This window comes from Cololabis saira, chromosome 7 (assembly GCF_033807715.1).
Source record: "Cololabis saira isolate AMF1-May2022 chromosome 7, fColSai1.1, whole genome shotgun sequence".
In the NCBI taxonomy this organism is placed as follows: domain Eukaryota; kingdom Metazoa; phylum Chordata; class Actinopteri; order Beloniformes; family Belonidae; genus Cololabis; species Cololabis saira.
This window is the reverse complement of record NC_084593.1, coordinates 17,859,811-17,884,567: the sequence shown is the minus strand read 5'-3', so window position 1 is coordinate 17,884,567 and position 24,757 is coordinate 17,859,811. Positions and strand designations below refer to the sequence as shown.

The window sequence follows — 24,757 nt, the reverse complement described above, 5'->3', positions numbered from 1 at the left end:
CAAACATCTGAGCTGGATACAGATGTTCTTCGGTTATCAGTCGACTGATACCGACTTTACTCCAGATATTTCGTTAAATTAATCTCCTGACATGTGCGTGCTCGCTCCACCTGGAGCTGCAGCTCGTCCCCGTCAGGTAGCGCAGCCAGCTCTCTGCTGCGTCTGTCTGGTTCTGAATCAGCGGGACAATCCCAAGTAACACGTAGTCAAACCAAACGGAGCAAATACATAAATATCTCCGCTGTTTCTCATCATCAGTTGCTGCATCGGCAGGACTTGGAGTGCAGTCTCCTGACGGCTCTGGTTGAATGGCCCCACAAACCATCTCAGATCGCGCTGTTTTCTTTACCGAGATCACAAGAAAATCAGAACAGTGATCTCCTCTCCATCCTGTTTATTTATCTTTTATCTCCTGTTGCTGTTTATTTATCTTTACTCCACCAACTCGAAATTTTAATCACTTTTCTAAGTGAACGCAGTTCAAACAGCAGGTGTCCCCCCCTTTAATCTGATTGGTTGCAGATCCTTCAGTGTTAAAAAAAACGTATTTGTGGATCGAGTCACGTCAGAGGAGTCTCAAAAGTCACACGCAAATCCAGCGCAGCTCACAGACAAAAAAACGTTTGTAAATCAGGTTATATTTGTGTGTGCATCAAAAATACATTTGTATATCTTGTCCTACGCACGTGTGAATTGTTCTGTGCATGTGTGAAACGGTGTGTGTATTTGCAAATCGGTCTGTGCATTTGTAAAACTTGTCCTGTGCACGTGTGAAACGGTGTGTGTATTTGCAAATCGGTCTGTGCATTTGTAAAACTTGTCCTGTGCATTTGTCAATTATGAGACTGTTCTAGCTCCATACACGCACGGTCAAAAAACATTTGCCTCCACACAGCCACCTGTGTGTGATTGCACCCTCATTAAATAGACCGTGCCCAATTGATTGTATACTCCCCCTAGTGGGCAGATAGGCTAAAAACACAAGATAAACACATTTGATAGACTAACACAAATTGCTCTTACACTTTGCTTTGTGGGACCTGTGTATTTACATCCAGGTTTTGGTGCAGCTGTGACTTAAACTCTAAATACATTATAGTTTAGGTAGCACAGTAGCATCTTTTGCCATGGCCCCAGAAGCTGGTCTATTATTCTTCACAAATTGTTCGGTCTCCTCAACGCTGCCACCCTTCGCGTCTTATGCGACTAAGATTGTTTTGTCACAAAGTTACTGCTGCTTCCTGTCTTCTAGAGCTGCCACCACCAAGACCACGGAGAATGCTAACCTACGCTCAAGCCGGCCTCCTACCTCCAGGAACTACAGCCGTTAACCGTGTTTCAGGCCGGAACGGCAACTCCCCATCCTGCCGGTCTCTGATAACACCTCAGAGATGACATTTTATATAAACCATTTGCCTTCAGTCACTGTCTCTGCAGTCGTTTTATATTTTCACTCAGAACATATTTTTAGGTTTGCACGGATAGTTGGAAGTAAAATGCAGAAGGCAAATATCTAACTCTCTCTTATTGTTGGACGTTTAGTTGAGTTACCAAACAATGCTTTCTTCATTCTTGGCATTTAACAAAATGAAATAAAAAAAAGAACATAGGATATAACATTTGCCACAGTTTTCAAAATAAAAGGAAGGGACATTTGAAAGAAAGCGAATGTTTGAAAGCAGAGTTAATGTAATTCCAAAGATTGTAGGTAATGTAAAGTCAAGGTTTGCTATAATGAGAGTTAGCAGTTTATGCTTTTAACCTTCTATCCTGTTACCAGCCAATTGGGAGCCACACTTGCAACTTCAGCTGCATTTCGTTGTCTTTGCCGTTTGTTCTCTTCCAATTTCATCTCTGAACAGAACAGCACAACAATGTACGACAGCAAAAAAAAAAAACAACACATAAAACACTCACACACAAAATTCACTGGCATAAAAACACAAACAAACATATGCAGTTTCAAAAACAAAAATAACAGAAAAACAAACAAACAAAATCCCCCAAACAATCCCTGATCTTCCTTCCTTTGTGTGATTGCATGTGTGTTTGAGAGCAGCATCAGAGAAAGCGCCCACAGACCCGGCAGGCCTTAAAGGGGACAGACACGGGGAAACGCCAGAGCTGCCTTTAATGGAGACGAGCGCCATCACAGAGAAAAGCAGCGGGGCGGCAGAGCTGGTACGTTGCTGAAAACCATCTTGTGATAATTCACTCGTGAACACTTAAAACTGCAGTCACTCATCCGTGTGGTGTTTTGTGTCTCACAGGCACTCGAACATTGAAGGATGATCAGAATCCTAGCTGTCAGGAAGTGAGTGACAACACTCATGATCAAAAATAAGTCACAAATGTGTGTGTGTGGGGGGGGGGGGTTGTTGGGGGTTTCAGAAGGGAAAGGCAGCTTTTTTTCAGTTAGGAAAATGTGGCACGCAGAAGTTGGGATGGGAATTGATAAGATTTTTACGGTTCCAATTCCATTTTTGATTCTGCTTAACGATTCGGTTCTTTATCGATTCTCATTTGGAAAAAAAGGACAATAAAAGGTTGATTAGCATCACCAATATAACATTTTAATAATAATGAATTAAATATTCTTCCTTAGAAATTAACAAAATACAACATACATTATTCTGTGTAATACTATAATACTATTTGTAATACTGCAGCCCTGACCCTCTGACGAATGATCCCCTTGGCAAGTATTGCAAGTTGCCCAGTAGTCGTAATTTTTACTGAGATGTAACCAGATGTTCAAGCGTTTGTATCGCTTGGGCGCCATGTTTACTATAGAGGGAATGCGCATGACGTCACAGATGCGACTTCACAGCGGGTTTCGCCCACTGAGTAGCAGAAAAACTGAGTGGAAGAAAGACTGAGTGTCAGAAAGACTGAGTGTCAGAAAGACTGAGTGGCAGCGTAAACTTTCAGTTTGAGCAACTGGAAAACATCTAAAATGGGAAAGAGCTGTTGTGCGATCGACTGTACTCATAGATTTAGCAAGAAATCGGAGTTATCGTTTTACAGACTGACGAAAAATAAGTTTAAGAGAGACAAATGGATCGCTGCAATTCCCAGAAACAACTGGATTCCAGGCACCGAAACGTGGATTTGCGGTTCCCATTTTGTATCAGGTAATGTTGGATTTTTGGTTAGCTAACGTTAAACGGTCAAATCATAAAGTTCGGTGTCCTCATCACTTTAATTTCTACAACAAATCCTGCCTTGAAGTAGGACCAAGTGTCAAGACTTTTGTATGCCTTCAAGCTTTGCTTCGTGTATTTCCCCAGCGTAGAAATTAAGTACATATTAATATCAGGAAACTGTATTCGTGGCCAAATATTAATATCCATGGACCACTGGTTCTTGGGGTAACTGTACGGGTCACTGTCAAGTCCAACTGCCTTTAATTTAAGCCAATATTCGTCTGTTATCCCGTCTTCTCCACTAGTAGCAGCCATTTTTGCCAATCAGTGCGAGTAAGGGGGCTGGTCCAGTGGGGAAGTGACATCAATGCATACCCTCTATTGATTACTGGCTTACACACGTTGCTATGCAACATGCGTAATGACGTCATTCGTGCCCAGTGGAATCGAAAAGGGAATTGTTTTACAAAGTTGGCAAACAATACCAAGGAATTGAAACACTGGGAACCGGTTCTGAACATGAACCGGTTCTAGATTCCCATCCCTACACAGAACGAATCCTTAATCATCAGATAACTCACTCGTTTTAGGGTTAAAAACAAACAAACTGGACTTCCTGATTAGACAAGTTAAAGGGAAACATAAGCCTTTACACACAACCCTTGGAAGATGGACTTTTCATTTTGTTGACATCCTACCATTTGTTTGTTTTATTGTTTTATTTATTTTTTGGATGACCTCTATAGGGGGAATGTTTGTTTGTGTTTGTTGCACCTCTGCTCCTCCTTGGAAGGTAGTAACAGAGCAACACTTGTTCTCTGTGCCAAGGATGAACCAGCATAGTGGAACGTAGCGCTCTGACCAACAACACCCCTGTCACTCAGATGTTTCCATGGCAACACCACCTAGCACTGAGAAACTCTGTCCAGGGAATTAAAAAAGGGGCTAGAAATGTCCTCCTCCAGACTCCTATAGACTGCATGACTTCTGCAGGCATATGAGATCATAAAATCTCATATTGTATGGTTTGAATCTGATTAATCTCTCTTGGATTTCAGGTTATATTTTTGACATACAGTATAATAATCCAATAACAATAAAAATTGTTTATATCAAGGATAATTGTCAACTCCTGTATTATTGCAATTTGAAGGTAAATAAAACCTTGAAAAAATATTTGTCATTCATTGCAGTTAACTGTTAAAATCTAAATGTAATCGCTTGACAGCCCAAGTTTGTATGGAAAAAATAAATGTATTAATAAAAGAAAATATGTACATATATATTTATATATATATATATATATATTTTTTTTTTTTTAATATGCAATTCTGAGTGTATTACCTCAGACTATCTGATGTCTTCAATCTGCTTTCTGATTGGATACAGTTTCCAGTATCCAGTTGGATACTAGTTTTCGGCTACGTTTACACATCGCCGGGTATTTACAAAAACTACGTTTTGAAAAATACCATCATTTACACGAACCTGCATAAATACGCTGTTAAGGTGCTGTGAGCAGCCAAACCTACAGGGGGCAGTGTAACGAGAAGCATAAAGTCATGCTAGCCAATCAGAATCCTGGAAAAAAAACATCAACAGTTTGGAGTGACAGAGAAGTGGAGTTACTTCTAAGTGTGACGTTAGAATATAAAACAAGTAAAATACAAGAAAATATTGACGGTGGCCAAACTAATTGTAAACACAGGTCGCACACATGACGCTGGTGACGTTTCTGTCGCATAATGTGACGTTCTGAAGCCTAAATGTCCCGTTTCCCTCCGTTTACAAGCAAACGTGAAGAGGGAGTTTTTGCAAATCTCCAATTTGGCCGGAGTTTTCAGAAATGATCGTTTTTGGTGACTTTGAGCTCCGTATTCGTGTAAACGAACGGCCAAAACGCATGAAAACACCACCGTTTTTGCTACGTGTAAACGGGGCATTCATGTACAGTAACAATCCACAGGCTGAGTGAGCATTAATCGTTAGAGTTCCCGCCCACACAATTGGATTTCTAATGGTACATATTCAACATGGTGGACATTCATGATTTGGGATAGTGTGCCTCAGACATTCGTAATAGTGACAGAGTCTTTTCTGAGCACACCTCAGGAAAACCTGCTAAAATGATCTACAGAACAATCAAACCCATCAGGATTTCCCCTAGGACTGTCAGAAGGGAAGAACTGGGAGCAAAATCAACCCAGATCTCTTGTAGTGTGGCTGTCCTGATCAACTAATTATGTTATTTAGTCCATGTTATGTTATTTAGGGCAAGGGCAATATATACTGTAGTTTAAGCCACTAGTCAGAGCATGGACTGAGAACATATGGGGGTTTTCTGGAGTTCGATTACCAAGATGTTAGAAATAGATCTACAGTATTGTGCTCTGCGGTTTGAGGGTTGGCGTCTTTCGTGGACCTTAGGCCCCGTTTACGCATAGCAAAAATGGTGGTGTTTTCATGTATTTTGGCCGTTCGTTTAGACGAAAATTAAGCTCAAAATCACCAAAAACGATCATTTCTGAAAACTCTGGCCAAAGTGGAGATTTGCAAAAGCTCTGTCTTCACGTTTGCTTGTAAACGGAGGGAAACGGACATTTAGGCTTCAGAACGTCACATTATGCGACAGAAACGTCACCAGCGTCACGTGTGCCACCTGTGTTTACAATTTGTTCGGCCACGTGTCATTTGTTGATGTTTTTTTCCAGGATTCTGATTGGCTAGCATGACTTTATGCTTCTCGTTACACTGCCCCCTGTAGGTTTGGCTGCTCATAGCACCTTAACAGTGTATTTATGCGGGTTTGTGTAAATGATGCTATTTTTCAAAACGTATTGGGGGAAATATCCGTTTTTGTAAATACCTGACTATGTGTAAACGTGGCCTTAGTTTCCACAAATGCTACCAGATTTGCAGCTGGGAAGTTTGGAGATTGAGTGAACATCTCAAACTCATGGTCTGACTCTTTAGAGGCCTCTTTAAGCAGTTTTAGCAGTTTTAGCAGGTTCCACTGCTGCCATGCAGGAGGCAGCTACTGTAGGGCAGCACTGAAGCACATGTCAAATGCTTTAGAACAGGATTGGTAAAGTTACTGGCCTGAGCTGTCATTGGTTTCTACATTTATATTAATTCATGCATATGTGTGAAAAACTATTTGCTTCTTTTTTTGCTTCTCTTTTTCTATCCAGACCCATAACGAGGAGCTGAATTTAAACTGTTCAAATTTGCAGAGAAAGGCAAGCCGCTGACAACATGTCTAACATGTAGAGTGTTACATCAGCTGCAGCTGCAGAAACACGCTGGCTACAGTCCAGATTAGACCTTTTGTTTCAGCGAGCAAACCGTCGGGGAACAAGTCGTTACAGGAGAACAATACTGCTCTCTCACAAAGCAGATATTGCTTAACAGGACTCCTGACAGCAAGAGGAGCTGCTGCGAATGCTTCAAAGCTCTAAATGAATTGGAGTAAGTGAGCTCTGAAATAAAAGTGAAAATCAGTGCAGGATTTTTACTGCTGGAATTTTTGTGTTTTGGAGGGAAACAAATGCATTACTTTTTTAGAGAAATGTGACCAAAGAGCAAATTCTGCATCTTAATTTATGATAATGCGGCAGTCCCAATTGTACATTCATTTTAATAATTTATTTGTGATGTCATAGTTTAGTATCCTTTTCAAGGGGTTGCACTATCACAAAAATAAATAAATAAATAAATACAATTAAAAAAAACAGGCCCTGCAAGGTTTTCTCTCTACCAGTAGCATCCACCTTTAGCCTGCGTCATTCTGCCCTTTGTAAAGGACACAATCCGCCTAAAGACAGCCTCTTACTTTTACTTTACATTCAGACTTTGCTCGATGAGGCATTAAAAACAACAAAAAGCACAGCAATGTGTTTGTCTGCTCAATGCCCTTTTGCTTATCATACTTTTCTTCCTCAATTCTCTGGTTTTTATCCTGCTTCTTGTATATCGGTGTGCATCCACACACCCCTGGCAAACAAACCTCAGAATCCTAATACGTTTGACAAGAACACCCTGTAAAACCAGATGAAGCAACCGGATCAAATCTTAATCAGCACGATGATGGGAAGGACAGATTCTCCTCAGCGCATGCTAATGAGCATGGATCCCTAGCAGTAAAGGTTATTCACTGAATTAATGAAAATTCAAGCCATTCCCTGTAACTGCTATTCAAGATGTCTGCGTAAATGTTTCAGATACAGTGGCTTTTGTTCGATTTTGATTTGAAGATTTTATTTCGAACGTGCAAAAGGTGTACATAACAATTAAAAAAACAGAATACAAAAAAAAATAAATAAATAAAATAATATAAGTGTATATATATATATATATATATATATATATATATATATATATATATATATATATATATATATATATATATATATATATATATGTACAGCAGTTGGGCAGACCTCACGGATCCACCAACATGCTCGAAACGGAGTAGGAATGAAGTAACCACTTATCCAGTCCTACCCCTGAATCTTACATACATTCTTACATATAAAAACAAGACATGTTTCAATAAGCTTACTTATAAAACACCCATACCTACTTTAATAACTGTTCAATACAGTGATATAATACTCAATTATATGTATATATAAATATAGTCAAAATCAAACAAATCAAGGCAAACAAAAGAAAACAAAACAAACGCCCATCAGACAGCAATTGTATAACAATACACTTGAATAACTATATAAGAGTAGATATGCTATATATACATTGGTTCGTATATTTACCTCCAATTATATACATAAAAATTACTATAAATCTATACATTGACATATCTACATATAACTATAAATCAAAAGCTAGTATTCATATGTACAATGGCTTTACATAACCCTGGTCACACTGGCCAGTACGCTTATGTTTGAAATATTTTCTGTATTATGCTGTTTTAAGATTTGTCAGTTGAGTTGGGGAAGCTGAAATTGTGGTTTGATAAAAATAAACTATCATTAAATATAAGTAAAACCAAATTTATTTTGTTTGGCAAGAAGTTGGTACCCTCAGATATACTGGTTGAAGTAATTATTGGCAATGTAAAGCTTGAAAGAGTCTATGATGTTTCTTTTTTAGGAGTAATAATAGACCACAATCTTAACTGGAAGCCCCACATGAAATATATTAGATCAAAGTCGGCTAAAAGTATCGGCATTCTAGGAAAAACTAGACACATATTAAACCTAAAAACATTATACATACTTTATAATTCATTCATTTTACCGTATCTGACGTACTGTGTGGAGATTTGGGGAAATACTTTTAAAACCAATGTTCAACCCATTTATCTAATGCAAAAAAAAAGCAATAAGAATCGTAAATAATGTAGGATTTTATCATCACACAAATGTTTTGTTCTGGAAATTAAACGCACTAAAATTGACTGACTTAGTTGAATTTAAAACAGCACAGATAATATACAAAGCAAAGAATAATTCACTCCCCTGCAACATACAAAAACTGTTTAAGGATAGAGATGGGCAATATGAGTTAAGGGGGGAACATAATCTCAAACAACCAACAGTTAAAACAACACTTAAAAGTATGTGTATTTCAGTTACAGGGGTTAAGTTGTGGAATAGCTTGCCAGATAATCTTAAACAAAGTAAAAACATCATACAGTTCAAAAATAGTTTAAAACAGACCATGATTGGTAAATACCAACAAGATTAAAGGATAAGATGCAAGAAAGAGAATTATGGAATTATGCAGGTAATAATTACTGATCTTTTTGTCCTTGTTTTAATCGGGACTATTTATTATTTATTTTTCCTTTTTTCTTTTGTTACTGGTTCTTTGTTGTTACATATATTTTTTTTTTTTGTGTTTTATGTTTGTTTCTTTTTTGGGTGGAAATGCTGGAAAGCATTTGTTATAGAAAGTGTAAATAATAATAATGTGAAGGTTAAAGGGTAGGCATTTATAAGCTCAGAGCTTCAGCCTATTCCTTTTCGATCCAAATGATTACACGACATGTTATGAATGGGTGTACCATATTGAGCACATGATCGAAATAAATACATAAATAAATATATATTAACAGAGATATAGATACACAAATACTGTACGTATAATACAATATTTGTTCCTCTAGTATTCATTTACAAATATTCAAAGGGATTTATATGGTTTTGAATGTTGTGTTTAACTTTAAGAGGCTGTTGGTTGAAAGGTATTTTGTAAGTCGAGGCTTATATCACATATAAGCCTATTGGGTGCAGACCTCTAATATGCATTAGTCATGTGTTTTGAACTTTCTCCATCAAACGAAAGCTATAGAACTGCAACATTATGCTCTTTGTGGCAAAGACAGATGATTTATAATCACGTCATTTACCCAGCAGCTCTGTCCCGGGGTCTTGATGAATTTATCTCCGTGCAACATTGACAAGCATTCTTCAAAACCTCACAAAATCTTACACGGAAGCTCAAAGCAGCATTTATTTATTTAAATCCACATTGTTATTGTGCAAGGTTTTAAGGTGTAACAGCTGCACAGGAATGAATGCAAAAGGACTAAGAGATTTTTTTTATTCTCCGATTATAGATATGGGAGACAGAGGATGAAGGATAAAGCCTTAGCTATGTTTTCCAGGATAAGGATCTGTGCTCTTTGGCTGCAATCTTTTTATCTTTGCCTTTTGCTTCACTGGCTCTGAGATAGGGCATTTGTGCTGAGAGTAAATAACTTACTACATGAATGGATGAATGAATTAATAAAGCCTAATTCTTCATGACATGAAGCAGGATATTTGTTCTGGAGACTGCTTACTCAGCTAAAGGACGGGATCCTCGCTGTGGCAATAAAAAGCTCTACTGGCTCCTGTACATTTAGAAAAGTAGTTTTCACCTGAGTTCATTTTTATGGCTTAACAAGAAGTAAAAGGTTTGACTTTGTACAGAAATAGGACACTCTGTTTGTGCAGGTGATGGATACCGTATGGCCATTCGACTGCAAAACAATCAGGCAACAAACCAAAGGGAGAAAAACAATAAAAGAGAGAGCTATGGATATAGATATGATGCACTCAGGTGATAAACTCACCTGAGAAAAGTCCATGACACTAAAATGGCTCTTGGATGATGAAGACTGTCAAATGCCGCTGAAAGCAGCTGGAAGGATATTCCTTTTTCAAATGCTCCAACACATAAAAGATGCAAAAACATGAATGAAAATCTTTTGATGAGTTTGACGCTTAGAAATGCGACATTACGGCTTGCCTGTTGCAGCAGCTCTGCAGATATTATGTATTTCGTTTTTATCTTCATAAGACTTTTTTTCCTAACTTTTTTTTTCCATGAAAACACAGATTTTTGGAGAAAGGAGGAAGTAGAGATGAAGCCGTATGTCTTTAAAACAGTGCCTCCCTCAATTGTCATGAGGACTGAGATAATTGGCAAAAAAATGGACAGTACGGAGTGAACACTGGGAATATTGAAGCACCAGATTCATGTGTTTCACAGTGAATTGTCTGCGCCAGCATATTGACAACTAACTCCTCTCTGCAAAGTTTTAGACTATCCTTATAGGAAAAAGACTGCAAACAGAGCGGCAAAGGTAAAGGATGAAAGATTGCAGTGCTTGTTCACAGCAGCTAATGTAATCATGGACTATGGAACTTTTTTTAAATAACATTATTTGATTAAAAATGCTGATGCTAATTGTATTAAAGCCAGAAAGAAAACAGCACAGGGTCTACATGTTGCTCATCAGTCTGTATGAAAGGATAAATTACACTTTTAATAACATCTTCTGGTTTCAAATGGAATTTATGGACAGAGTTCAGGAAAAAAGAAAAAGATAAATTGTATCAGCAACTCTCACTGAAGGACATAAAACGTACCTTGCTTCCCAGTTTAGGGCAAAAATGCTTTCTCGCAGATAACGTCTGATACCGCTTGAGACCTTTAAATCTTACTACATCTAAGCCCGGTAATATTTCTCTTAAAGGACATTCTGATAAGAGCAAGCTGAGGGCTGTATTTGGGGCAAACTAGCATCCGCAAAGTGTTTTTTTAGCCTCATTTTCTGACCAGCCAGCTGCCAGGGGTATTTAATTATTTCACAGCTCTCTGTGAAATTGGGGAGATGCATTTAATTAAGTGTGAACAATAAATTGTCTATAACCAATTCTCTGCAGTGCATATGTGGCGTGTTTCAGCTTTTGATCATTCAGCAATGTCCCTGAAAGCATGCTCGCATGAAATGCTGTGTGCATTTAGATGCATGAAATTATAGTATGACATGATTCAACCATGACAAACAGGAACTTTGAAGTGTTAAATCGGCAGTCGGCTGTAGTGACCTCGAATTCCTCTCTTGGTCTTAGCAGAGGAAGAAATGTTTGCGTGAAAAGAGGTGGGTATCAGAAATATAAACATGGGTGCATAGATCTGATATTTGAATTTGAAGACAATTGCATTCAAAAACAATCATGTAGATGTATAAAATACAACCTAAATTAAAGCTGCAAGCAGAGATGACAGGCCCTCGCACCCTTGTGCACGTTCAGTTTGCAGTGGAAGCGCTTGTATGACTTGCATGTAGATTCTTCAGGCCTGGACATTTAGTGGATGACACCAGCCACGACTCTCTATATCAAACCATTCAAAAGTTATGGCAGAAAGTAGGAACTATCAGATATTGACCAATCAGAAGAAGGGGCGGGGCTAATTCATGCCAATGAAGGTCCAGTACTCAAAACTGAGTCAGATGACACCACCCACGAGTCTTTATGTCAAACCATTCAAAAGTTATGGCAGAAAGTAGGAACTATCAAATATGGACCAATCAGATGAAGGGGGGGCGCACTTTTTGGCATCTATTGTTGCCGCGGTAACACTTTTGACTGAGAAAAGTAATGTGCATCGTCGCAGGATCGAGACGCACATTTTGATGTATTACACACCTGGGTGCATGTTACGGTTCGGCCGAAGAAGCGGCCGAAGAAATGGCATAAATTGCGCCAAAATTACACGATTAATTCAAAATGGCTGACTTCCTGTTCGGTTTCGGCCATGGCGCCAGGAGACTTTTCTTTAAGTTGCTACATGATACAGGTGTGTACCGATTTTTGTGCATGTACGTCAAACCACATTGTGGGGCTTGAGGCACGACGTTTTCTAGGGGGCACTGTTGAGCATTAGGCCACGCCCATTAATGCAAACCATTAAATATCAAATTTTTCACCAGACCTGGCTTGCTTGCAAAATTTGGATACAATAGGGCCTTCGCACTGTAAGTGCTCGGGCCCTAATAAAAAAAAGAAAAAGGGAAGGTTGAGATGCTGTGCTAATAAAGATGGAAAACATCTAATGTTTTAACTGAGAAAAATGTATCATCTTTTCAAAAGACCACCGTTCTTCACTTTGCTGAAGTCCATATTGAGTGATCTTCGGCCAAGAGAAGATTTCAGCCTGTCTGGATCAAGTTCACATGTCACAAACATGTGGTTGTGGATTGTACTGTATGTTGAACTGTGTTCTTAGACAATGATTTCCAGAAGTGTCCCTGACTCATGCAGCAATTTCCACTAAGTAATGAATCATATCTATTTTTAATCCATTGTTGCTTCAGGGCGAGCAAGTCATGGGTTTTCAGTACCGATCGTCAGCCTTGTCCCAACACACACAGATTTCTCCAGATTCTATGAATCTTTTGATGATTGTTGACATTATGTACTGATATTCAAACCCTGAACAGATTAACACTGCAGAATTCTGACTTCAGATTTAGGAAACTTTCTCAGAGACATTTCTAAGATTCTCTTTTCATACCCACTTCACTGACCATAAGCTAACCTAATTAGCTCAATAATTATGGGCATGCCAAGTAGTGGCATGCCCATAATGCAATCGTCCAGAATGGCCCAAAGGGCAATGTTGCTAGCATTTTGCTAACAAGCTAAAGTCGCAAAAGTCCCACTGCGCACCAGCGGGTGTACAGCATGACCCCGCTCTGATGTGGAAAAAATAAATCCCCCAAAAATAAAACACGCCCGAGAAAACCTGAAAAATGAAGGTGATATAATAGTATCTAGAAAAGGTTGCCCTTTTCTTCTTCTTCTTCTTATTCCGCACGCTTTTTTCGTCCGGTAATGCGGCCCGAACCACAACGTGCACCCATGCATGGCATACATCGTTGGATGCGTCTCCATCGTGCCTCGATGGGCATTACTTTTTTCAGTGAAAAGTGTTACCGGGCAACGCTAGATGCCAAAAAGCAAAAAGAAAAGGTGAAAATTCGGACGCTTATTGCTCGGTCGAACTTTATTGTATACGACATCGTTCAAATTTACAAACACTCGGCCCGATTGGCACTAAAGGACCGTACAACCTCATCATGCTACTTATTACGGTTTTTGCGATATTTAACTTTCAATTTAAAAAAAAATTCCATTTTATTTTGGACGCTTGTTGCTAGACAACGGTTTATCGTACAGACATCATTACAACATTGACAAACCCGGGACGGGTTGTACTACAACATATTTTAGTCTCATCATGCTAGCTATTACGCTTTTTGAGATATTTAACTATTCTAATTTTGATGCTAACGGAAATTTGGAAGCTTGTTTCATTAGGCTGTTTTTTACAACTTTTGAGATATTGAAGCCAAATTGTCCCATTCTATCCTATGGGGCTTGTCACCATGGCAACAAAACCTATGCATTTTTATGGGGGAGAATATGAATAAATCATCCGTTAATGTGGCCCGAACTGCAACGTGCATCCAGGCCTTGGTTTTCTTTATTGGCCAATATTAATAACCCCAAACATGGCAAGAACCACCTCGGACACAACCAAAACAACCTTAAACACAACCAAAACAAGCTTAAACACAACCACTACAGCCCCAAACCAAAGCAGCAAGAGGGGACGAATGGGCAGTAGGGCATGCCCATATCAAAATGTCCTGAAATGTTCTAGTTTAGTTTAATATGTTCCTCCAGGTGTTTCTGTTTAGTGCCACTTACTTTTCCAGACCTTTTTGAGATGAGTTGGTCCCATCTTATTCCAAATTAGCTCTTTTTTTTTCTTATGAAATGGTCAAATGTCTGACTCTGACAATGCATTCTCTATTCACATACATATTGCACAAAGTCCCAACTTCTTTGAAGGTTGGGACTTTGGGGTGGCAAATGTTCGTCTTGCAACATAACACCAGAAAAAGAACAGGGACATCATGTGCATAGCAGTGTACAGGAGGCCTCATGAAGCTTGGATAAAAAAAAATGCATTTTAACTTTCATATTGGAATATTGCTGTCTATGGAGGTAGATTTGTTTCCTAATTATTCAATCAAAAAAAAGATTGCTTCAATCAAAAAATATATGTCCAATTAAAAAAAATTCACTTCAATCAAAAAAATGTATTTCAATCAAAGAAAAAAAAGTGTTTGAATGCAATTTTTTGGGTCTCAAATATTTTTTTGCATTCAAACTCTTTATTCTTTGATTTAAATATTTGTTTTTCTTTTTGAAGCAACTTCTTTTTTGATTAAATGATAAAGACACAAATGTCCTACCCATAATATGGCCCAAACACAAAACAACACTACTTCAATCAAAAAAGTTGCCTCAAGCAAAAAAACTTCACTTCTATCAAAGAAAACATTTCAGATCAAAGAAAAACAATTGTTCAAATGCATTTTTTGAGTCTCAGATATCTTTTTGCATTCAAACACTTTTTTCTTTGATTGAAATCATTTGTTTTGATTGAAGTGAATTTTTTTTAATTGAAAATATATTTTTTGATTGAAGCAATCTTTTTTTTGATTGCATAATTAAGAAACAAATCTACCTCCATAGCTGTCCTAATACATTTTCACCTGAGTTTGTGATGTCCATCTCCCGAAAGGTGCAGATTGTTTTGTCTGCTCCTGGTTATGACTATGAGTCTCCCCAGATTTGAAACTGGATTATGCTGAATTGATGCTGAGGTGTTGGACGTTTGATGCAATAGAAAAGGGGGGTGTTGCAAGAGAAACCAGTCAAGTAAATAAGAGTCGGCCTGGTGACAGACTGAGCACCAGCTACGGAGAGTGAATCAGTGACAGTGTCTTGCCAGGTTTTACAGAAAAAGAAAGAAAAGTCAGCACTGCACCTTTTGTACACAACTCTGATGCCCACTAGCCCCCCCCCCAAATAAATGTATTTGGATGTAATTCTAACAAGACGCGCTGCCTTTTTAGTATTGACCCCATCAATCAGGATTCAAATTGATTGATTTGAGCTTTTAAACTTTATAAGGCTTCTGCTAGGCAAGAATTTCCTGGAACCGACCTTATATAAGGAAATAAAACATAAAGCCATTGAAGCTGAGTCTGACAGTCCTTAATGATGAAACATAGCGATACAATCAATCTCTCTCCATGCAGCAGCGGTAAGATTCGCTTTTGTCATTGAATGCTTGGTGTGAAATAAAGACTTCAACAACTGACAGATATTATGCAAAACCTCACGGCAAAGCAAGCTCAGCCATTTAGAGCTTTGCAATCTCAGACGCACTCATGTGCACTTTTCTGAACTGCATGTAGGACACTTCATCACTGCTGGTCTTAATGAATGTGTTTATATTTCATTTAGAAAAGGTATATGATATAAGAATATGTTATTTAATGAGAAAAGCCGTCCTTTGAATTCTGCTGTCTGTACTATGCGCCTGTGCTCCGACGCTAGATGACACGTCCACTTATCATCAATTAGTGATGTCTATTTTGCTGGGAATCTTTGAACAAGCTGCCATGGTACCGATAATGGCTTTTATGAAGTATATTAAACTTGAAATGTATGACTCAGAGTTGAAGAAGTGATAATGTGTTCTACTGCCATAGCTGCTATAGCCTCCCTGCACGCCAAGGACTGGGGAATCTCATCAAAGCTGTAATCCATGTAATTCATACAGCTGTAATCCATTGCTTCCAAATGAACAGAATCTGAAAATGTTTATTCACTAAGTTAATTATCAATAGCAGAGATAAAACACAAAGACAATGCAAGAAAGGTAGCAATACAGCCAATTAAACCACAAAAAATACAAATGTATACACCTTACACTGCCCTGTTTTGATAGACAACAAACATCTAGAAGGAAACGAGACATTTGGGACAACTATTTGGAAAACAAAGAGAGAAGGACAATAAAACGAATGAATAAATAAATGGGGATGAAAACCACAGTTGCTTCAATCTAAATGAGTATTCTACAGTGAAGCTGCATCAGTAGGCAGCTGCAGTATCTCTGGTCATGTGGTCATGTTGTATTTCTCTGAGGAACATCTTACCATCTCCTACTAAGATGTTTTCCATTAAAGCATTCATTTTTAAAACTTTTTTTTTCTTCATGGGGTGGTTTGTACACCGTGCTGCTAATTCTGGCACTTTTTGACCTCCTTTTTCATCAGTAACTGTGACAGTGAGAAAGTGTTATTTGAAGAGGTCCAACTGAACTTTTTAAGTTATCGCTGGCCTGACGGGGAGAGGCCTGAAGAGGAGATGATGAAGATTGAGCAGGAATTAAACAGAGAGCAAGGACAAGAAGGCTTAAACTGTTTCTACTCTGAATTGTTGTGGAGAATGTGATGTTTCTGGTGCATAAAATGGCAGAGCGGGGGGTTGTGATGTGGAACAAAATGGCACTGCGAAAAATTAGGCACACATTTTGGGCTGCATCATCCCTCTACTTCGTTTGCATATTGGGAGAGAAACTGCAAACAGAGCAGCAGGTGTAAAAGAGGAGGACTTGGTGTTTTTTTTTTTAACAACAGTTACTGTGAAGGAGCATCTCTGCACCCCAGATATTGACCTCCAAAGACATTCAAGATCATCTTAGATTGTGTATACGGTACTGTCATTTCTAACAGTGTTCAGTAAAAATGGTTGTTACTTTAACAACAATGAACAGTTTTAGGTAGTGTTAGGGGTGTAACGATACACTAATCTCACGATATGGTACAATACACGATATTGAGGTCACGATAACGATACGATACGATATTATAGCAGTATTTTTTTAACAACCTTGAATGAGGAACAATATACTGGAAAAATTGTCTTTTATTTGAAAGACACAAAATACAAAACAATGCTGTGCGTTTGTCCTATTGTTACAGTTTGTAATGCTTTATAACTGTTTAAGTTTTAAAGAGAAAGCCAGGCCAACCATTTTCCACAAACTGCACTAAAAGTAAATGTCAGGTTTGCATTATGCATCTTTTTTTTTTTTTTTTTTTTTTTTTTTTATTAATGACCACACAGCCAGGCTGGTGGAATTTGTTTCTCTGCATTTAACCCTTCTCTAATTAGACTAGAGAGCAGTGGGCTGACATATAAACGGCGCCCGGTTTCATACAATAAAATATTTTGCCACAAACTGAAGTTTCTCTCATGTATGGTTTGACTTTTTTCTTTTCTAACTAAAATTAAATAAATAAATAAAAGTAAATGAATACATACAATTTTACATCATAAAAAAGATTGATTCATGCTGCTCTTATAAGTGTAAGAGGAGATTTATTTTTGTCAAGAAGATTATTTTGGTAATTCAGGGTTCATTATTTTATAAATATATTCTTTATATTCTGATGTAAATCAGGGACTATAATTACACTAGTCAGTTTATCTGTAGCGCTTAGTATGTTTTAGATTGGGCGGAGTGATACGCCACAGTACGGCACTAGGTGCTGTGTTGACGTTCTAAAATCCTACACTGTTGAGCGGACATTAAAGTACACTCGAACTCAGCAGAAGTTGTTCCCGTTTTTATCCTAGTCACGACCCGAAAAAGGTTTAATTTAATAAGGTAAGGCTTAGCTCTACACCAGACTTAAAAGTTCAGAGCTCAAAACCCCCCAAGAGTCCCGTGATCGGAACCGCAAAACGGTACTACTTTCTTCTGAGCGGAGTAAGATTGTGGTCCGCGGGTCGAGGCGTGGTCGGCACGCGCGGTCGGCACGCGCGGTCAGATGCACGTTAGATTAATATTATTAACCCAATATCGCGATACAGTTTGTCACCTCCACGACACGTTTCGTGACGTTTTTGTATTGCAAAATCTCATGGCACGATATATTGTTACACCCCTATTTTTCAACAACAGTTACTGTGAAGGAGCATCTCTGCACCCCAGATATTGACCTACAAAGACATTCAAGATCATCTTAGACTACATATACGGTACAGTACTGTCATTTATAACAGCGTTCAGTAAAAATGGTTGTTACTTTAACAACAATGAACAGTTTTAGGTAGTGTTAACCATTTTGAAAACTCAGAGGCTGCTCTTAATCAGGACGTCTGAAGAAGACTTTTAAATTTATAACTCGAGGTGGACAGCTCACCAATTTCCCTGCCCACACACATATACACTGTCACAGTGACTCCCCTGCACTTGGCAGCAGCTTCAGCCTTGTCCAGATGAACTGTTATTGATGGAGGAATGTGTCATCCTCCCTCCCACTGCTTCTGACACTGCATTGATGAAGTACGCTGCTGCACAGGCCAAGTGCAACCACAGAGCGATAAGTCAGGGAGGTACCAATCCAAATGTTGTGAGCCCTAATTCTTGTAAGGAAAAAAAAAGACTATACTCAAGAATACAATTAATTAAAGTATGGTATAGGTTTGCATATCAAAGGGGAAAAAAATAAGCAAATTAACAGCTCTCTTCTAGAGTTTGGTGCCCTCTTTCATGGCTTAATGGTATTAAATGACCTATTTTCTGATGAAATCGTGTCTAAAAAATAAACTTTTTCCATCTTGAGCCGATTCTCATAAAATGTTCTTCTAGTTTTTTTTTTCTTCTCATCATTAAAGACTGGTAGGGTTTTTCTTGTTTTCATTTTTTCCTCCGGTCTGGGGCAGAAAGCTTATGAAAACATGTATTGACAGCGTTTCAGCTTTCAGAGTCCCGACAGTTCATTTTATTCATCCTTTTTACTCTCCCTTGAATCGATGAAGTACATCTTTACAAAAGATAAAGCGGCGGTGGTGTAATAAAGTGTGCTGTAATTACAAACGGAGGTGGATTATGAGACAGACTGCCATCTGCTGGCCTTAAAAGACGCCCCCCACCCCCGACTCACCCTCCCCACCACTTCACCTCACTGCAGCCCACGTTATCCCTCCTCCTTTTAACTCCCACTCCAAAAGTCAATCATGACGAAGACACAGTTTACAAAAACATAACAACTGTTATGCATAAAGGTTGAAAAACCTCCTCCTACTACCTGTTAAAAAACGGTGATGGTTCTAAATGTGTTGAACAGTAAATTTTCTACATCATTCTGTTGTTTATTTCCCTTGTTCACCACTAAGCTAAGGCAGTTGCTGCTGAGGCTAAAGCGAACCACCCAACAGTTTGTCACCCCAAGACTAATCAACAAGAATAATTTACAATCTACAATAATTTACAAACCATCATACAGCACAATCCAATCAGTTAATACGTGCTCCATATGTGTTTTACATTTTGGGGCTCTTATGTCAATTTATGAGTTGCAGCAAAGATATTTATTGTGTGAACTTAAACATTGACGGATAAAATAGATCAATCTGTGGCTGGAGTTGAGTGGAGTGTCTGACTCCACCTCCCAAAAGCCCTCTGCTCTGAACGAAGCAGATAAGAAGAGGCTGGAAAGAGAGCTCTTCTACTGCATCTAAAGCCTTGCAGATATTTCACTCGGATATTAAGAAATTTACATCTCTAAAAAAATTCATGTGAACTTGATTCTTAAGACTGACTTAAGAAAATGTAAGTTGCCTGAGTCAAGTGAATTTATCATGTCAGGATCTAGCTAACAGACAATATTATTCAAGGGGGGCATGTTATGTTCTTCAGTGTTTACTAAAATGTTATAACAATTTATTACCATCTCACATGTACCTGGAGGCTTAAAAATGAAATACATGTGTTTTAGTCTGTTTACAGAATGCACAAAAACAGGATAGTCCTACTCTAGGTTGGGAGAACATTACAAGATTGCTGGCTCTGTCTTGATCAGATCTACTGGTGATGCATGTTCCTGCAGGAGAGCAACCAATCAGAAGACACTTAACTGGACTAATACCTAATGAGCTGCACCTATGAAAGAGTCTTCTCATTTCTGGAGATGTTTGTCCTTGTAATTGTTGGTCTTCATAAAATAATGAAGCAATGTTGTAGTGATGGGAACCTCTTCCTATGAGTTTAGGAACAGGGCAAGTCTTCAGGGATGTATCGCAACAATTCCACTCGTTCTTGTTTGGTTCAAATTGACATTCATGTAACCTAATATAAAAAATGCTCTTGTAAGGAGTGAAAATGTGTACACATGAGCCTACTTTACATTTGGCTAGTATGGATTGTTAAATATGTCATTGAAATGCAAAAGCACATTCAAACAGCTCATAAAAGATCCTGGTCGAAGGGACATAATTCACTGCTGCAATTTGCTATCATCGTTATTATGAACATCCAATAAAACAAATCCTTAAACGTTAGCAGAGATGTCATTTTTTCTAATAAAGCGGTATGAAGCTGTCATACAATAATAATTGAAGCTTCGTCATAACTCTTCCTCTGATCTGTAGGTGGCAGCGAGCATCTCCCAGCAGGAAGGTTTTATATGCTAATGAAATCGATTGGAGCGATGCCTGCACCAATCAAAAGCGCTTGGTTTATGTTTAAGTGACTGTTGAGAGCAGTAGTCGCTTGGCAACCGTCTGATGAATGCATGAAATAAAGCGACCTTAGAACCCATTTTGCTGTTGCATTAGGAAGAGAAATCCAACACGAGCTGGGAGGAATGCGTGATTTCCTCCAGATTCTCACTGAAACTCAGTTTGCACGAGCAGCAAAGGCGGTGCAGGAGGGGGATGCTGCAGTTTTATACGCGACCATATGCCATGACTTTACTATTATTTCAATTTGCTCCAAAAAAAAAAAAAAAGACTGCATCGTAAGAAAGTGCCAATCCTTAAACGCATACAGCTTGCAAAGGACCTACACGTGACGCACAGGCCTATATGTCCATGGAGTCCGTCCTATAGGGGGCATCTATGTATGTAAGACGTGCATTAGTAGGATCAAAGAAGGGGGAAAAGGCGGAGTGATGGTGTCCCAGAAATAAGGGAAATATTCGATGCAATAGCAGGTTCGTGTTCTTTTATTCCCACCTACTGTAGAAGCTCGCTGACTTCAAAAGACAGTTGTATGGCAAAGGCATCGGGTCGATATTCATGCAGCGAAGCCCGCTGGATCTCCGAATCTGAAGGACTGAAAATGGACTGGATGTGACCGTTACTGTGGAAACCAACTTTCCTTCGGCTATAACTCGACGCCTCTTCATCCTCAAACTACCCAGCTCTCGGCTTGGGATGTGTTGCAGATGGAATATAAATCAGACTGCTCGACACATTTCCAGCAAAAAAAAAAAAAAAACAGCTGATGCATTCACACAAAATGCGCAGTCAAATGTGCACCGGGTTGCTTTTCTGGCTTGTTAGATAATAGGAATAGAAAAAAAAAAAAAAAAGACTGGGGAATAGGACGATTTTAGGCGTACTTACAGCAATTGGTAACAGCAAAACTGTTCGCCACCTCCAAATTATCGATGTGAGGCGTCAGTCTGAATTCCGAGGTGCCAAACTGAACCATTCCTATCCGAAACGCGCTGTACTCTTGATCCGCGCCCCTTGGAAAAAGTCCCCCTGAAATCCACACAAAATAGAAATCAAATCGGAGTGCCAAAAGCAAATATTTCATTTATTTTTTATTTTTTTTTATCCTAATCTTATGCACATAACGGGCTGGTTTTGGTCTGAACGGATGGGCCAGATACTCACCGATCTGCACACTGGGCGAGCCTCCGAGCACGCATCCCCATAAAACCAGCAGCACCGAAACGGATAAATTCACTATCTTCTCCATGTCCATATAGATAAGGTGTCCACATCCACTAAGGGGAGAGACTGCTATTCCTCTTTCTCTCCGGATAGGGTTAGATCCGAAACATATTGAGGACACTTCGGCCCTCGAGAAGGAAGGAAAAAAAATAATAATCTTCAGTTAAAGCACCGATTTCTCTGGGTTGGTAACAGTATAAAAGACACCAGCAGCGAAGGAATGATGACTGCAATGTAGCTGTGGTGAATGTGGTTCCGCTGCTCGGCTCTGCTCCCCTCCTGCCGTCAGCTGCAGCTCCTCTGAACGCGCGGACGCTGCGCGCCGGAGAGCGCAGCCTCAGCATCAGCACCAGCATCAGCATCAGCAGCAGCATCAGCAGCAGCATCACACCCACCGGCCAGGAATGTTAATGAGGAGGCGAAGGGAGACGGAAACAGCCGAGAGTCAACCAAATGGTGACAAATAGCACCATTGACTTTGCATAAGTATGAACGGATGCTCTCATTCGAGCAGAATTGGCTCTATTATGGCGTCCTGCGGGCCCAGAGGTGATCATTAAAGCAAGAAACCGTTCAACAATTATGATACATACATGTATATATATACACACACACACACACACACACACACATATATATATATATATATATATATATATATATATATATATATATATGTTATTGTGTATACAATCCATATATGCACAGAAGGATGAGTGATATTATAATGATAATGTAGAATATATTAATTACGTAAGAATTAATACTAGAAGTACAGCAATAGCAAAATATTTAAAGTTAAAGTGAAAAAATATAGTTAAAATACAATATTTTCTATTTTCGTTAAAGTTATTACACATTGGGATAAGATTTTGTAAAAGTCAAGTGCTGACGATGATAATCTAAATTAAAGCTGCAAGCAGCGATGAACGGGCCCTCGCGCATGCAATTTTCACCAATAAAGAGTCAAAGACTCAAAACTAAGTGAGATGACACCACCCATGACTCTTTATGTCAAACCATTCAAAAGAAGGAGTCCTACCGGGCTATGTTGGCCTGTGGGACTCCTGACGCAGTAGATAGGTACCGGCAGGCCAAGCAAGCCGCGGCTCGGGCAGTCCTGGAGGCAAAAATTGGGTCGGGGAGGAGTTCGGGGAGGCCATGGAGGAAGACTTTCGGTCGGCTTCGAGGAAATTCTGGCAGACCGTTCGGCGCCTCAGAAGGGGGAAGCAGTACTCTGCCGGCACCGTTTATGGTGCGGGTGGGGAGCTGTTGACCTCGACTGGGGACATCGTCGGACGGTGGAAGGAATACTTCGAGGATCTCCTTAACCCGACTGACATGCCTTCCACTGAGGAAGCGGAGAATGTGGACTCGGAGACGTCCTCATCCATCACCCAAGCAGAGGTCACTGAGGTGGTTCGTAAGCTCCTCGGTGGCACCGGGGGTGGATGAGATTCGCCCTGAGTACCTCTAGTCTCTGGATGTCGTAGGTGTGACGGCCTTACTAATTTGTGTATCTTCACAGCAGTTCCTGTCCTTGTGGCTGAAGAGGGCGGCCGTCCAGCCTTATTGGCCACACCTGAGGGTGTTGTCTCACCATTATAAAAGGCTCAGTTGTCAGCCTGCTCACTCTCTCCTTGATTGAGCAGCTGACAGCCACATGGCCAACATGGTGTAATTTGGGTTTGCTTTGGTTGTTTATTCTGTTTTACACACATGTACACCTACACACACTCACTGCATACACTCACAACATGACAACATACTTTACTTTCATTTGGGAGTATATTTAGTTAAATAAATCATCTTTTTTGTACCTTGAATTGTGTGTGGAGACTCTTTTGTTGCAAACTGTGAGCCAGGTTTGTAACAAATGGGGGCTCGTCCACTTTGGTGAGTAAGAGACAGTGGTTGCTGTTGAATTTTGTGGCAGTTGCTTAAATTGAAGCATTGGTTTTGGAGGAGTCTCACATATTTAAAGGGTACATATGTGGTGATTTGAGTTGAATTGGATTTCAGGCTCAGTTGGTTACACCTGTAGATAATAGTTAACCTGCCTCATTTTTGTTGTTTGCTTCTGATCCGGTGTGAATAAAACAGCCTTGTCAGTGGAACTACTTCCCCGATAGGTATCAGAACGATATTCATTCGTGGATTCGTTGTTTTTTGTTTTAGTTTGTTGTTTTTGTGCATTAGTATGGCCACAGCCTTGTGTTTCGGGTACACATCCATGACTGACTAGGTAGGTCGCCATTTTAATGGTTGCCTGGCCGGGTCATTGGGCTTAGTGTTTAAATCTCCCACCAGCGCTATTTGCATGAAGACTAGGGTTGAGATAGACAGTTAGTTTTCGGGTTAAGTAGGTAGCCAGGGGGAAGGTTGTTCCACAGTGTGACTGTCATATCGGGTTGGTAGTAAACATTTGTAGTCAGTTTGTCAGGTTAGCCTAGAGTGTCAGGTGTAAGTACTTGGTTTTTGTGGGTCAGCTGTTGTTCCAATTATGTCTGCAATCGAGGATTTTTTGCAGAATCCCAGTGAAAGTCTGCTGGAGACTTACACCAAGGATCGTTTGTTGAAGGTGGCAGAGCATTTTGGTGTTGAAATCCCCAGTCAGGGGCGTAAAGCTGATATTGTGTGTGCACTAAAGGATGGTTTGGTTCAGTTTGGGGTTTTGTCTTCTGAAAT

At 39.4% G+C, this 24,757-nt stretch overlaps 1 protein-coding gene across 6 annotated transcripts in view; it reads right to left on the bottom strand.

The window, feature by feature from the left end:
- gria2b (glutamate receptor, ionotropic, AMPA 2b) overlaps positions 1-22,385 on the bottom strand; it is an 86,375-nt gene extending 63,990 nt beyond the window's left edge. For all 6 annotated transcript variants that reach the window (XR_009782882.1, XM_061724899.1, XM_061724894.1 and 3 more), the window contains exons 1-2: positions 22,010-22,385; positions 21,734-21,874 (exon numbers count right to left, since the gene is read on the bottom strand). Coding sequence is in view for 5 of the 6 variants with exons in the window: in XM_061724899.1 (XP_061580883.1) it covers positions 21,734-21,874; positions 22,010-22,100 (232 nt within the window). In the remaining variant the exon portion in view is untranslated. The remainder of the gene's footprint in view (positions 1-21,733; positions 21,875-22,009) is intronic.
- Positions 22,386-24,757: the final 2,372 nt, after the last annotated feature.